The sequence below is a fragment of the Medicago truncatula genome, chromosome 1 (genome assembly GCF_003473485.1).
Source record: "Medicago truncatula cultivar Jemalong A17 chromosome 1, MtrunA17r5.0-ANR, whole genome shotgun sequence".
Taxonomy (NCBI): domain Eukaryota; kingdom Viridiplantae; phylum Streptophyta; class Magnoliopsida; order Fabales; family Fabaceae; genus Medicago; species Medicago truncatula.
Window position 1 is genome coordinate 42,033,274 of NC_053042.1, and position 15,195 is coordinate 42,048,468.

The 15,195-nt window shown below is 31.9% G+C and overlaps 3 protein-coding genes across 3 annotated transcripts; 2 read left to right on the plus strand and 1 right to left on the minus strand.

Moving 5' to 3' along the window:
• Positions 1–893: 893 nt before the first annotated feature.
• Positions 894–2,856, plus strand: LOC25484715 (uncharacterized). The gene is made up of 4 exons (XM_024776347.2): positions 894–996; positions 1,740–1,808; positions 1,911–2,054; positions 2,155–2,856. Exons 2-4 carry the CDS (start codon positions 1,749–1,751, stop codon positions 2,263–2,265), a joined length of 315 nt encoding a protein of 104 aa, XP_024632115.1. The 5' UTR covers positions 894–996; positions 1,740–1,748; the 3' UTR covers positions 2,266–2,856.
• Positions 2,857–6,172: 3,316 nt separating this feature from the next.
• LOC25484717 (putative expansin-A17) lies at positions 6,173–7,648 on the plus strand. The gene is made up of 3 exons (XM_013613659.3): positions 6,173–6,450; positions 6,608–6,929; positions 7,212–7,648. Exons 1-3 carry the CDS (start codon positions 6,309–6,311, stop codon positions 7,519–7,521), a joined length of 774 nt encoding a protein of 257 aa, XP_013469113.1. The 5' UTR covers positions 6,173–6,308; the 3' UTR covers positions 7,522–7,648.
• A 557-nt stretch (positions 7,649–8,205) lies between these two features.
• Positions 8,206–13,204, minus strand: LOC25484718 (protein COP1 SUPPRESSOR 2). The gene is made up of 6 exons (XM_013613660.3): positions 13,026–13,204; positions 12,714–12,938; positions 12,505–12,628; positions 11,870–11,943; positions 11,298–11,458; positions 8,206–8,951 (listed from the first exon to the last, which is right to left on the minus strand). Exons 1-6 carry the CDS (start codon positions 13,148–13,150, stop codon positions 8,785–8,787), a joined length of 876 nt encoding a protein of 291 aa, XP_013469114.1. The 5' UTR covers positions 13,151–13,204; the 3' UTR covers positions 8,206–8,784.
• Between the last annotated feature and the right edge of the window lie 1,991 nt (positions 13,205–15,195).

Here is a 15,195-nt window from a genome sequence, read left to right on the forward strand (position 1 = left end):
ATATAATCCAAATCACTTCAGAATATGAATTGTGGCGTTACAAACAGTATTTGGATGATTTATGACGTGTTTAAATATGTATTACAATTTTCTCATCCTATCTATTTCTCGCGTATGGGTTTCAGGTTATAAGATCCAAACACAATTTGGATGTGCTCAGATTATATAATCCAATATATATATAGCAATCAGAATCTCTTCCAATTCAGCAATTGCGAATTTTGCTTTTAAAAACAACAAAAAAAAAAACAAAGTAAAAATGATAAAAACATGTCAAATAAAATAAAATGTATATAAAAATACCACTAAAAATTCTGAAAATCAAATAAAAATAATGCAAATTTATTCTGGTTTTTCTGAGAATATGAAAGAAAAAAAATGGTATAAACGATGAAATTTTGAATTTTGAGGGGCAAGGTCCTATAAAAAAGCCTCTGCTATGGTAGTCTTGATACTTGATTTTTTTTCTTCTGATTTTCTGAAGAAAAAAAAAAGTCTCGACTAAATGAGTACAACTAACAATGACCTAAAACAGAAGGATGAGAGTTAGGAAGATTAACATGATCTTTATACATCCATGTTAAACAGGCTCATAATATATGCTTATACAATTTGGATTATATAATCCAAATTATTTTCCCCCTAAATAAGGATGTTTATGGGATGTTCGAACGTCTTATATTTTGGGGTCTTCAGATTATAAAATACAAATTGGTTAAAAACTCTTTTTTTTTTCCAACCCAAAACATGGGAAAAACTCATTTCGTTTTATTGAATCTAAAATCTCATAAGTATTTTCGTAAAAAAAATAGAACGCAAGGGTGAGAAAAGTATTAGTTTTTTTTTCCGTTATATTCAGCGCAATATGCAGTTTCATGCGAAAACGCGCGCATTTCAAATTCTGAAATTTAGATTTAGAAAATTTTGAGATCGCTCTTCCACTCTTCTTCAATTCTCTCACAACTTGGAGACTCCAACAATCAAAAAACCTAACTGGTAAATTCATCTCAACCGTTTTTCGTCTTCTTCGCTCTTGCATCCGTAATTTGAATTCATCTCAGTATCTGATTAATGCATAGAACTTCCCTTTTTACTTCGTTAATTAATATTTTTGTCTTTAATCGAAGCTTATTTCTCAATCAATCAATTGAAAATCTATGTGATATGATATGAGCTTACTGTTCTGATTCTGTTCAATATTATTGTGTTATTTATCATCAATAATTTTATCTTATCTGTTTATTTTCGAAAATCTTCAGATTTTGCGTTCCATTTGGTGTTTTTGTCTAATTGATGAATTCTCTACATGTTTTGGTTACGTGTGTAAATTTGATTTTAGATTAGTATTTTTGGATGAACTTCTCTAAAAAGAATTCTGTAAATAAATGTTATCTAGTTTGAAGATAAACTTCTAGTATCAGTTTGAAATGAATTTTAGTATCTTAATTATATTTTTTTAAATATCTGATATGATATGTTTGTCAACATCAGAAAAACCTGTAAGAACTTTCCAATAAATGATAATAGTAAACATAGTCCCTATTTAGATTGACTTATTTCAGCTTATTTTTCATAAATTCTCCAAGATAGCTTATACGAAAACAATTGAACTTTAGTTTATCTTTTCTCTAGAAATGGCTTATACATAAGCATGTATCATGATAAGCGTGTAAAATGACAAGGGCTTGCGTAAGCCCCAACTCTAGAAACTATAATTCAAAATAGTTTTGTACCTGTAGGCTTAACCAATGTCTGCTCAAAAGGGAAGCATGGACAGTGGAAATACAAGGAAACGTATGAAACCTGAGGTAATTTTTTTCTTTCAAACTTTTTCTCTGTCATAAATTTACTGCATTTCTAATTTTGTAGTCCTTTGATATGTCATTTCTATTTTGTTTCACAATAAACAGGTTCAGGAAAAGACACGAGATGAAGCAGAATCACAGATTGTGCTTGTACAGGAGGAAGGATTTGAGACTAACCAAATTGGGTCTGAGGAAATGGAACTCAATGTTTCTCTTGTTCTTGAGAAGATTGAGAATTTTACTCAGAGGGTAGCTATATAAAGTTACACCTACACACTGTTTGAAGCTTGAAATCATACTGTAGATGAATGTTAAATCTTTGAAATGTTTAATTGTGGATTTCTTGTAGGTATCTGAGCTCTTGGAATCAGGGAAAACAATGCTTAAGGAGCTATGCAATGAATTTGAAGAGAAACTGATTATGCGAGTTATGAAGTTACCATTGAACATTCAAAGCTGAAACTATCTTTCACTTTTAATATTGTTAGTTTTTGACTTTTTGTGGTGTTATTCTTTTAACTTTCCAATATGCAGGATTCACAAGGAGCAGGTCGAAAAATGGCAGGAAGAAATCAAAGAACTGCGTGCACTTGATGCCTCAAATGAGGAAGCCAATGCTCTTCTGCAAAATGCTCGATATGTACTTCAGCTCACTCGAAATGATTAGTCAATGTAGATGCCTCTTGTCATGTCTAGGTATATGCATAATCTCTCACCCCTTTAAACATTATTAATCAGGTAAAGAGTATACTTCGATAGAAGATGTGTGAATGTGCCAACTCTGGGAATACTTAGGTTGTTTTGGATCATTAATATCCAATTCATTTCTGTTGGGCTGTGTTTTACGGTTTATCATTAGGTTGTTTTGAGTCATGGCATTTGGTTACTCTTGTTGGAGGTAGTGTAATAGTAATGACAGATAAATCTGTAGCATTTTAGTTTGAGGGCTGGCATTTCAGAAACAAGACCAATGTTTCTTGAATTATGTAAGTGTGCATGGTAAAAGAGATGCAGTAGTAACAGGTTTTCTGTTTTGAACTTGCCTTTGTTTGAATTTAACTTGCCTTGACCAATTTGTTGTTGATAATTTGAGCTTTGCTAAATCCTAGCATATTTTAAAGGGTTGATATTGAGAATGACATTTTAATAGCATGTTTTCCAACGTCTACTGATTAAATGAATGTTTATGAGGTTTATAATATGTCTTCTTAACCTTTACCTGGAACCCATTTGTGCACTGTTAAAAATAATATAGTGAACAATGGATTAATTATGTAGATAGTTATATATTACTAAAACTTGTTGTACCATCTCAATACTGTATTGTAATTTATAATTTCTACCAAGGTTCACTTAATTCACTAATTCAGTATCTTTATAAGAGGGAAAAAGTTAATTGGTAATTCTATAAAAGGGATCTTTGTAATTAATTCCACGTTCAACAATCACCAATATGGACCTCTCTTGTGTGAACTGTGAAGCAGTGGTTGTTTGCACATGGCTGCGGATGTCATATGACATCGCACAATATATGACATTTATTAATAATCATTTTATAGCAAACTTGTTCATGTTTGTCGATACTATTTTTTGTTTTTATTATATAATATATTGCCAATTCTCTTCTTTGACATTTGATACTAATATAAAAGATTTCCTTTCTTGTTAACTAAGATAAGGCCATTGCACATACTTGGCCATTGCATGTTACTACTATACCAGTAAAAGCAAATATCTGTGCACATTTTCTTCTATTCACTTGCGTGTACGAATTGACTTTTATTAATACACATAACTATTAATACAAGACTTAGGATCTGTTGATGTTGACACCAGGTGTAAGTTCCAAATCTCAATCATTAAAATTAATCAATTGAATGACTCATGTTAAATGAATTAAAAAATAGTTTCCTTTCCATGCTCCTGCACTGTAGCTCAGTATTGTTACAGGAGATCAAACGCACGGCTTCGTATATCTCCTTCGGTCGTTCAATACATAGTAGCACATTATCTAAATTTTTAGTAAAATTCCCAATTTCACAATCGAAACCATGGTATTGATTCCAGTTTTATCTCATTGGAAATTTCCATCAGTGATTAAAGGTTTGAATCTCTCCTTCTGTTGGATAATTACTTTGAATTCATAATGAAATTTTCTCAAATTTGAGACTCACAATTGTCCAATTTTAAAGGTTCAGCACGCCAGAAATTGATATGAATTCAGTCTAATATATGCTTGAAATCAAAAACCCAAGTTGTATCTAATCGAAATCTCAAATGGCCTATTATTATAATTTGCATCTGATGTTATAATTTCATCTCGACAAACCACAACTTGATCATATTTCAATCCTAAATTCTGAAGATCTCAATTGGCACTTTGGAAATAGAAGGATAGAAAAATAATCTAATGATTATAGGAGAAGAAAGGGAACAACCCAGATGAAGTCTTCTTCAAATTTGGGAAAATCCATGGGTTCAAGTAGCATCGCGAGAAGGCAGAAAAGGGAGACGAGAGGAAAGGGAATTACATGTGACTCACTTGTGGTGTTTTTTTTATGGGAAATGTTAACCGGTGCCTCCGGGGCACTGGTTAAGGGTATGAAAAAGAAAATTATATAGTAGTTAATGCATTGAAATTGTGTAATTAATTTATAATAATGTCAAAAACAGTTTCCTTTTATGGTAATAATTCCCTTTTATGGTATGCTTAACCCGTGCCCCGGGGGCACCGGTTAGCAGGACCTTTTTTTATTTTAACTTGACAGATGATTATGAACCATTTGATTAATTAAATTTAATGGTTAAAATTTGGTGTCAGTCTTTTGACATCTGGTATCAACGGATTCAGACTTTTAATAAAAAAAACTGATTTCATCATTTATTCTTTTAGACATTAGGACTTTCATGAACAGTGTGTTTGATCTCAAACGGAATTTTGGCTTGAAAAACTTATTTTAGTTTTGCATTTCAAAATTAAATGAGATTAAACCAGCTAAAATTCCATATTACGGATTTACTGTTGGACCAGCCTACTACAAACAGTTAAATCATGGATGAAGTAGATAATATTTAGGGTTAAATATGTTTTTGGTCCCTATAAATATATCAACTTTTCGTTTTATTTCCTCCAAAATTTTCCTTCAACTTTTAATCCCTATAAAATTTTCAATCACTACTTTTGGTCCTTATTTTTAAATTAACTTTTGTATTTTTTTTTTAATGAAATTGTGCAGAAATGTGTAGAATATTGTAAAAAAAAATAGAATTTTTTACCAAAACATAATTTAAATATGAATTTTTAACCATCAAAAACATAAAAATTCATATTAAATTCATGCTTTGTTAAAAAATTCTTTTTTTTTTTTTGGAGAGATTCTTCTGATATTATGAATTTTTCTGCAAGTTTTTATTCAAAAATATGAATTCTATGAGTTTACTTTAAAAGAGGGACCAAAAATGAAGATGAAATTTTTTTAGGACTAAAAGTTGAAGAAATTTTTTAGAGGAACTAAAATGAAAAGTTGACATATTTATAGGGATCAAAAACATATTTAACCCTTCAATTTAAAACATACCTAGTTCACATTTTAATTTGTTCAATTGATTGGTTCATTCCAATTGCTCCAATTTTTAAGAAGGTTAAAATATGGTTTTGGTCCCTGCAAATATGCCTCGTTTTGGTTTTAGTCCCTGCAAAAAAAATTTGTTGTTTTTGGTCCCTGCAAATATGTCTCATTTTGGTTTTGGTCCCTGGCTTCACTTTTGTGATAATTTGCACACGTGTCACATGATGACTTAACCATTTATTAGAGAAATAGTCCCTGCAAAATCTTTTGATTTTGAAAAAGGTCCCTGCAAAATATTTTGTTTTTGGAAATAGTCCCTGCAGGGACTATTTCCAAAAACAAAATATTTTGCAGGGACCAAAAACAACAAAATTTTTTTGCAGGGACTAAAACCAAAACGAGGCATATTTGCAGGGACCAAAACCATATTTTAGCCTTTTAAGAATTATTCTGACGAAATAATAATTTAATCATGTACTTTATCATGCATGTTAACTAAGAAATTGGCAGGCTGTCACAACAACTACGTTTGATTGTACCACTTACGTACCACGGATGTATGACCGACAAAGCATGTTCTTTCACAGGACAATGAGACTTTGAACCATATTGGAGAATTAAACACTATATTCTATATATCAAATTTGCATCCATCGTAGTATATTTTGGATGGGTCGAGTCTTGTTCACATTTCCATGCCTGTGTTTATTTTTTTTATCTTTTTTTGGTCAAGGCCAGTGTTTATTTAATGCGAGTATATCACACAATAATTATTTCTATAATAAGAGAAGAATAAGTTTTCAGTCAACATCACGTTATTTATTCGACAATTTGAATTTGAGGTAGCTTTTTCTATGGACTAAACATCCTCAACTAGAGTTATAAATACCCACATGAGGTATAATCTTAAACACAAAAGTAAGAAAGTTTGACAATGGAAAGGGCAAGTTTCATTGGTGCAGTAGTACTAGTAGTGCTTGTGGGGTTGTTCACCTCAGAAGTAAGAGTAGAATCAGCAGCTTGGCAGAAAGCTCATGCAACTTTCTATGGTGGAAGTGATGCCTCAGGAACTATGGGTAAAAAAATGCAACTACACTTTGTCTTGTGTGTGTTTTTCTCATTATTTATAAAAAAAAAACTTCCTAACCTGCTATATTCATGCTATTGCAATTACGTAGAGCAATTTAATTAGAACCGTGAAAATTAACTTGTTGAATTTGTCTGTACTTGTAGGGGGTGCATGTGGGTATGGAGACTTGTACAAAGATGGTTATGGAATAAAAACAGCTGCATTGAGTACTGCTTTGTTTAATGATGGAAAGTCATGTGGTGGTTGCTATCAGATTGTTTGTGATGCAAGTCAAGTTCCCCAATGGTGCCTCAGGGGAACTTCCATAACAATTACTGCCACTAATTTTTGTCCCCCAAACTTTGCTCTTCCTAGTGACAATGGTGGTTGGTGTAATCCTCCTAGACCACATTTTGACATGTCCCAACCTGCTTTTCAAATGATCGCCAAATATAAGGCTGGGATTGTTCCAATCCTTTACAGAAAGTATGTTATACTTGTGTTTACTGTCTTATTTTTCAATTTATTTTTTTCTTATTAGGAATCGAGTTCGGTACTCTGGAGTTTACAACACTCGCACACTTTGTGCATTATTAACCATTTGTTCTAAAAAAATCTGTCTATTCTAAGAAAAATCTTTTTTTTACTTACATGTAGTACAGTTTTCCATCAAATTTTCTCCGGAAAAACCATTTAGAAAGTTAAAACTTGTTAAAGTGATTAAGCTAGCTACCTAATGTTGCTGAATGTTGTATTGAATCTATACAGAGTTGAGTGCAAAAAAAGTGGAGGCATAAGATTTAAAATCAATGGAAGAGACTATTTTGAACTAGTGCTTATAAGCAATGTAGGGGGAGCAGGTGATATCTCCAAAGTTTGGATCAAAGGGTCTAAAATGAGAAACTGGGAATCTATGTCAAGAAATTGGGGTGCTAACTGGCAAAGCTTAAGCTATCTAAATGGTCAGAGTCTGTCCTTCAGAGTCCAACTCAGTAATGGAAAGACTCTCACGGCTGTTAATGTGGTACCCTCTAGTTGGAGATTTGGTCAGTCTTTCATCAGCAAGGTTCAGTTCTGATTGAAAGGATACTCATAAATATTACTCAATATACATTAGTCTTCACTTCATCCTTTTACAAATATACATCCATGTCAATTTACTGACTTGTCTTCACTTCACTTCATCCTATTATATTAGTGAATCTCTCTATTTTCATCATCAAAGTTGAAATAATCAGACAATTTAATTTAATGAACATTAATTAATTTAGTCTCTCTACTAAAACATCTTTTTACGACCATTGATGTATCATCACATACATAAAATGTTTAAAATTAGGATTTAAAATTAAAAAATTGATTAACATTCTTAAATTTAAAGAACTAATTGTGATTTCGTAAGACAAATTGTCATTTCAATGCCTTCCAAATTCAAGGATGAAGTCCACATAAACATGTGCAACTTTTTTCCCTCCGTATAAAACGAATTTAGGCAAATATGTAAGCCAACAAATGAAGCTAGCCCCTTAGAAGTTTTTTTCATCCCGAGTGCATTTTGGATTGTGAAGCATTGTAGTATACAGTTTAAAGTTGTTTTTGTTTTATGTAAAGTCCTATTTAGAATGGAAGAGCGATATAGGTGCAAGATATATTTTCATATCAACGCAAGGGAATGTGAAGGAAAAAAAATGTAGAGTATATGTAAGCTGTATCTAAAACGCACAACTTATAACCTTTTCCGATTAACACGATAATATATTGGTACGAGAATGTTTTTAGTCACGAGGCAAAGCAAATAGCTACCCATATCATGACCATTAAGCTTACATTGAGTGACGAAGCAGAGCAAATAGCAGCTATTGTGGAAGAAAACAGAAATCTAATGAATTAGTCAATTCAGAATCGTGAATAACAGAGTCAGTCCTAAACAAGCAACTCTTCACTTGCAAAAACATTCTGGAAATATCATTACAGTATAATATTTGAAGTTCGCCTAACAAAGCCCCCGATCCTATTTAGCCATTACCAGAAGTTCATACAATATCATCTTACAGGCTAACAGCAAGTTATTGATGACCAAACAAAGATGTAATTAACACAATTCTGTTGCCTCAGTATTGGCCACAGCATACCAGACACTGCTCGGCTATGCTTTGGCTGAATTGATACATTCTTGGTACATCTTCGCAGTTTTCCTCAGAGATTCTTGGTACTTCTTCGCAGTTTTCCTGAGAGAGTCAACAAAATATAAAGCACAAGGAGCTGCATGTTCTGCTTCTCTTTTTTAAATAACGATCTTGCACAGATTAATGTAACATATGGCACTAACATCACATTTATGCTAACGCCGAACACGGTGACGTTCTCGTTTCTTGAAACGCTCTAACATGAATTGGTCTGTTGCAGCCTGCCTCTGTACTGCTCCAGGAGCATCACTGCTGGACTCGTTTTGTTTGGATGCAGAATTATCATCCTGTTGACTTCTATCTTTGTACAACTCAGGATGTTCTGCAAATTGGTTACATTTTTTGTCAGTAATAGGAATGGTTTAAAACAAAAGCAAAAGAAATCAAAAGTCGTTTATTTATGAGGCAAATGGGGTAAGATAAATTCATTGATAACTAAATCAAGGCTAAATCAAAACTCAATTTATCAAAACACTACGAAGGTGTTCATTCCGTTAAACAACAGTTGAGCTATTCTAATTATATAAATTAACATTAGTTGAAAAGGAAAGAAAAAAAAAAGACAAGGCACGTCCAAATTATTGTGTTTCGTGGGCTAATATTCTGTAAGAGTAAACAGACACTTTAGTCCCTAAAAGTGACTCGATGTCATACTACTCATCGTAAGAAAAGAAACATTTAAAACTCTACAAATGTAACTTCCGTTAGTCATTTTCAACCCTTCCATCAAATGCCTTTCATTTTTCTGTTTGTTTAGGCTTCAATATTTTTTTTACACATTACTCGCTCATATGGCATTTTTTTCATTCAAAATTGAAATCCACTCAGGACCAAACTGCAAGTTAATTAAAACATATAGGACACACACATAGACCAGCTAAGTTAACCTGCTTATGAGCTATGATACACTTGTAAGTGTCACCATCACCACTACCGATTTATGTTTCTCAAATTGCTGGTGCTATCTTGTTACGAGTATGATTGCTTGCTATGCTCCCCCTGTTTCATACAACTTTATCAATCTTATTCGCCTATTATAGCTCCTACTTTTTTTTTTTTTGGTACAAAAGAGGGCTCTCAGAGCCCAAAGGAAAGAAAACTAAGAAATTAAACGGACGTTCCTAGGCATGCAAGCCCCGGAAATATCATCAAACAAAAGACTCTGAAGCTCACTAGGAGGAGTCTCCAGAATATGAAAATCTTCCTACTTTATTATGGGTGTATTCGGTTAACAGTTTAATAAGGCGTATTTAGTAAACTATTTTACGGTGTTTAACTAGTTAAGCATTTTATCATAAGCTATTGTGGAGAACTCCATGTGTATGTATAGATGGATTAGGTATTTAGGTACAAGACTAAAAGAAACCCTACTAACTAATGACTAAAAAACCTACTTGAAAATCAAACAAATTACTAAAATACAGTATAACTTAATCAAGAAACAACATGTCAACAATATATGATAATTGATTCCACAATGTATTCTAAAGAATATTGTGTGATATTTGAAATATATCCTACTAATTATATACACACTTTTGATTGCAAGTAATTTCTTTGACAAGGTATTTGAAGCTGAAGATATAGATGGTTTTGATCCATCAGGGTTAATTGTCTTGCAGAATGGTTTACATGCCAAGTCTTAGCCTAAGTTGTTTAAGCTCTAGTTCAAGTTAAATGATTGATCATGTCTAAACAAGGATACCTTAATGTAATGTCGGATATGGGATATTGAATTTAATTGTGACACCGTTATTGATGATTGAACTCATAATTTGTAGGACGGTGTTGGTCTGTCAGCCCAAAACTTTGAAGGAAGAGACAAATAGATATAGATTAGATTGAGTTGATCTGTCTGAGTGTCAACGAGTAAAAGTGTAAAACATCAGCCTTCCCGGAGAGGACGGAACCAGAAAAAAATGTCGAGGGTGGCGAAAAAAAATGAAAATTATTACACTATTATTATACTATAAAATTAGTGTAATCATTACTTGATCAAGTGTAACAACTTATATTTTCAAGATAAAGCTTCTATATATGGATTCCTTAACCAATGCCCTTGGGCATTGGTTAGCAACACCCTATATATAAAATGATACTCTTACACTACTGTTATCATACTATTATCAAGCGTGTGAATACGATATTATTTTAAAAAGGTGCCTTGGATGATTACTTTTATACTAATTCTTTGTTTTGATATTGCTTACACAAGGGTGGCGAGTGCTATTATAACATAGAGGGGTAATTAGTTCGACATGGTTGTGGGGATGTCGACCTCCCCTTTTGCAATGTACTTAGTTCCATCCCTGCTTCCAGTTTTGAACAAGAATTATGTTTTAATAACTTTCAGCTTGGTCCTTGCTAGAGTGGGTTTCAATTTTGAATGAGAAAAATGACATGTAACCATGTGATGTATAAAAAAATTGCCATTTCAGACAAAGCAAATGGAAAATTGAAAGGCAATTGACGGAAGGGACGAAAATGACTAATGGAATTACATTTAGGGAGTTTTAGATGTTTTCCTTTCTTACAGGGAGCAGAATGACACCACATGTCACTTTTAGGGGCTTAAGTGAAGGTTCTACTCATTTCATAAAGAATATAAATGAGGTAAAAGTAAATATACATATGTAATTTATAATGAAAGAATCAGGGAAAATGATACCTCTTCTAAGTTTTTCAGCATAATCCCTGCCACGCTGGAAATAATCAGCACTGTAACTTGATGGAATGCTGAAATCTGACTTTGCTCGACCCACCATAAGCCTCTTTTCCTGCAGAAGCTTTTTGGCAGCCTCGGTTTCTTCAATATTTTTCAATTTATATCTGCAAACACAGAAACCCATTAAGACACCACTGATTTTTCTTGCTCAAAAAATTCATACTTTAAACAAAGACCACAAAGTACCAGCATCATAAAAGAAAGAGAAACCACTACACTTAAAAAAGAAAGATAGAAACCAATTGCAAGATGAATCATCTAGATTATATCATTGAGATTGAGAAAAATATTTTTCAACCGAAAGGCTAAACTTGTTTCTTTTCTAGTTGCTTTTTTCTAACTACAGGCACTCAGTAACCATACAGATAAACTTATCACCCCAATTAGATAGACATTGACAAAAACTAACTTGAAAGCAAAATATGAAGAAAAAAATTGCTAGATTACTAAATGCTTCTTAAACAAACAAATCTAACAGGAACTTTGTCCATGGGAATAAGTATGAGAAAGCATACTCTATTGGAAGCTGAATCTCAGCAATACCAGTTGTCCATTGTGTAGAGCTTTCTTCTGAATTTCTCTTTTTTACCTGACAAGGCATAAGATTTACATTTAGAGTTCATTCTGATAAATTTCTGAAAAACCACTTATAAATAGAGAAATATTACCAAAAAAAAAATTCTAATTATAACTCTAAGTTTTTTAACAATAGCTTCTGAACAAGTTGGAATTAGCTTTTGCATATCATTTTTTTCAATTGAGAAAGCCTATTCAAATTGACTTATTTAACCTTATATACTGGCATGAACACTTGTGAGACTGCTTGGGAGAGCTTATGAAAACAGCTTATGACATGTTCATAAGTTGTTTTCAGCTTGTTTTCCTAAGCTCTTCAAATTAGCTTACAAAAAAACAATTTATAGCTTATACGAAAATAATTTAACTTTTATTTTATCTTTTGTTGTAGAAATATCTTATAGCACGATAAGTGCTTATGCAATAAGCTGCAAATTTAACTATTTACCCGGGTCAAACTCCTATAATTCAGATGTTAATCTAAACTACAAATAATATTACCAGCTGCTAGAAACTAAAAATAAACATAGAACAGAAAAATTGTAACCATTGTAAAAGGGAAAAAATGACTTACTTTAAGATGGTCAGGGATTGTATATAATTCATCTTCAGCACGTTTCAACTCATTCTCAACTTGATCTTCTTCATCAATATTCCTACCTCTCTTCTTCGCCAATTCCTGCTCAATATACTTAACCCTGTTCATTCATTCATTCATATATCAATATCCATTCAAAATCAACAACTTCAAAGAAAAAAAACTGAAATTCAATAAACACATACATATTGGGATCTTCATCCATAACAGCAGTCTCTTGAGCAAAAGTATCTTGAAGTACAAGATCATCCTTATCACCGCCATCGCCGCCGGCGTCATTCTTATCAACGGCTTTAGAAGCTAAACCGCTGGAAATTCCAGGCTGAGATTGCTGCAGAGTGAGGGTTGCAGGGATTCCTGATTTTCTTTCTCGTTGTTTCTGGAGAAGCTTGATTTCTTCCAATGCCAATCTGTTACACGTTAATTTGATTAATTATTGGTGATAATGAAAACCTAATATAAAAAAATTTAAGTGAAAAAAATAAAAAGAAAGAAACCTTCTTTCGCTTTCGTCATCGGAATCGTTGTTTTGTTGAGATTGTGGAGGTTGGTCGTGTTCTTCAGTTGGAGTTCTCTTTCGGTAGTTTTTCCTTCGCGGCTTCTCTTCTTTCGAATTTTCCATTGTTCTTTTTTGTTCCTCTTCTTGGTTCTAGCTCTAACTCAACATATGCTGAATATTTTTATTTTTATTTTTTTTTTGGCTTAACATAGCCTTATCTTTTTTTTTTTTTTTTTAATCTTTTTTTTTTTTTTTTTTAAGTTCAGTTTTAAAGATGAGCATTTATTTTTGGATGCACTCTTTAAGCATACTAAGGCTCCGTTTGCATTGACTTATTTTGAATTTATGTGAACTTATCTACTCACATAAACCTTTTTAAAGGTGTTTGGATAAATAAATAAAAACAGTTTATCATAGTTTCATAAGCTGCTTATGTGCCTAAATTTTCAGCTTATCCTCCGGCTTAAGAATGAGCTTATGAATTTATGTAACCTCCTTCGATTCTCTCTAGATCCACTTTTTCAAAACATATATTTTAATTATAACTTTTTTTGAAGGAATATTTTAATTATAATGTTAGTTATCTTTTGTGGTGCATGAGTAACAAAATTGCTATATACTTATCTTACTAATGTAACACATCTAACTAAGATTTATTTTTTTTTAAGGAAGATTTTTGTTACGTAACAAAATGAAACTGAATAAAAAAAACAAACTTAACTTGTCTTTTTTTTTTGCAACAAATTGTACACTAATATCTATATATATGATAAGTTTATTTACACTTCTAATGTTAATTTTGTCTTATATGAATATTGATATTTTTTTTAAGGACAAATATTGATTATATTATATATATAATTATAATTAATATATTATAATATTGTTTTTTTACACCTTGATTAATTTCATCAAAAAAAAAATTTGATAATTATGGTTCAATTCTTTGATTTTTTGTTAAATTAAAAATATTTAAAATTTCGATAATTGCTTATATAATGTTACATCCAAACACTTCAATTTATGTAAGTACTTTTATCCAAACATAAATAACTTATCAAGTATAAGAGCTTATGATGTAAGCTCTAATGTTATAAACCCTAATGCTATAAGCATCTATATAAGATGTTTATCCAAACGGGGCCTAAATTAATTATTCTTTAAAAATGTAAAAGTTTTTAATTTTTAATGCACTGATTACACAAACTTTTATAAAAAGTTATCATTTAAAGTCCTTAACAAGTGCCCTAGGCCACTAGTTAACACTTCCCTTTATTTTTTCTTTGAAATCTCAATTTTTTTTTTAAGATCCGACTAGTTTGAAGGACCGACCGTAGTCGATGTCCACTAAAAGAAGCTCAATTAAAGGCAAAAGAAAATCATGTATAAACCTACTCAACGTGTGAGTTGTTAACACGTAAAGGATTCGAGCATGTGACTTTGAGAGTATTACAGTTTGACGTCTCATTTCTACACCATCATGTCAACCCATGAACATTAGAAAAAGACATTCTTTTATGCAGTCATCGACCAATAAAAGTTGTAAAGAGAAAGGGGGTTGGACATTTCTATAAAATCAAATACCTCGTTGGAAACTAAATTAGTGAGATTATTGACACGATGAGTTGACGAATTTTGTGATACCAATTAGCTCGATCAAAAGAGTCGAGATTTAGAGAGAGTAGATGATTATGAGTCTTTTTGCACTCTGATCATAGAGATGTGAGATAAGAGTGGGAGCGCAAAAAATATTTTGATGTGCACCACCAAAGCTCATGGTGAAGTAGAGATGTGGGATAAGAGAGGAAGGGCAACACAGTAGTAGGTCAAATAATATTTTTATTAAAAAGGTCTTAACCAAAAACGTAAAGCAAGAAGATAAAAAAATGCATAATTTTTACTCAATACTTCCTCCAATCACATTTATAAGAAAAAAAATATTTTTTAGGTTACAAAATGTATTTAGTCTATATTATAAACCAAATACATTAAGTATTTCAATGAACCTAAAAAATACTTTTTTGCTTATAAATGTGACTGGATGGAGTATGTTATAAATAGGATAAAAACGATATAGATTCGAATGCACTTTGTAAAAACAAGAAGCTTTCATGTATGAAGCCCCTTAAAAAAAATCTATGGGAATTACGCCTCACGGGCCGTGTGAA

What these genes read in the sequence shown, in the direction of transcription:
- LOC25484715 (XM_024776347.2), top strand. Translation starts at nt 1,749, where the DNA reads ATGTCTGCTCAAAAGGGAAGCATGGACAGTGGAAATACAAGGAAACGT. An exon ending in GGAAACGTATGAAACCTGAG is followed by an intron (nt 1,809 to 1,910) that starts GTAATTTTTTTC and finishes CACAATAAACAG; the next exon opens with GTTCAGGAAAAGACACGAGA. An exon ending in TTGAGAATTTTACTCAGAGG is followed by an intron (nt 2,055 to 2,154) that starts GTAGCTATATAA and finishes GATTTCTTGTAG; the next exon opens with GTATCTGAGCTCTTGGAATC.
- LOC25484717 (XM_013613659.3), top strand. Translation starts at nt 6,309, where the DNA reads ATGGAAAGGGCAAGTTTCATTGGTGCAGTAGTACTAGTAGTGCTTGTG. An exon ending in TGATGCCTCAGGAACTATGG is followed by an intron (nt 6,451 to 6,607) that starts GTAAAAAAATGC and finishes CTGTACTTGTAG; the next exon opens with GGGGTGCATGTGGGTATGGA. An exon ending in GTTCCAATCCTTTACAGAAA is followed by an intron (nt 6,930 to 7,211) that starts GTATGTTATACT and finishes GAATCTATACAG; the next exon opens with AGTTGAGTGCAAAAAAAGTG.
- LOC25484718 (XM_013613660.3), bottom strand. Translation starts at nt 13,150, where the DNA reads ATGGAAAATTCGAAAGAAGAGAAGCCGCGAAGGAAAAACTACCGAAAG. An exon ending in GATGACGAAAGCGAAAGAAG is followed by an intron (nt 12,939 to 13,025) that starts GTTTCTTTCTTT and finishes AACGTGTAACAG; the next exon opens with ATTGGCATTGGAAGAAATCA. An exon ending in CAATCCCTGACCATCTTAAA is followed by an intron (nt 11,944 to 12,504) that starts GTAAGTCATTTT and finishes ATGCCTTGTCAG; the next exon opens with GTAAAAAAGAGAAATTCAGA.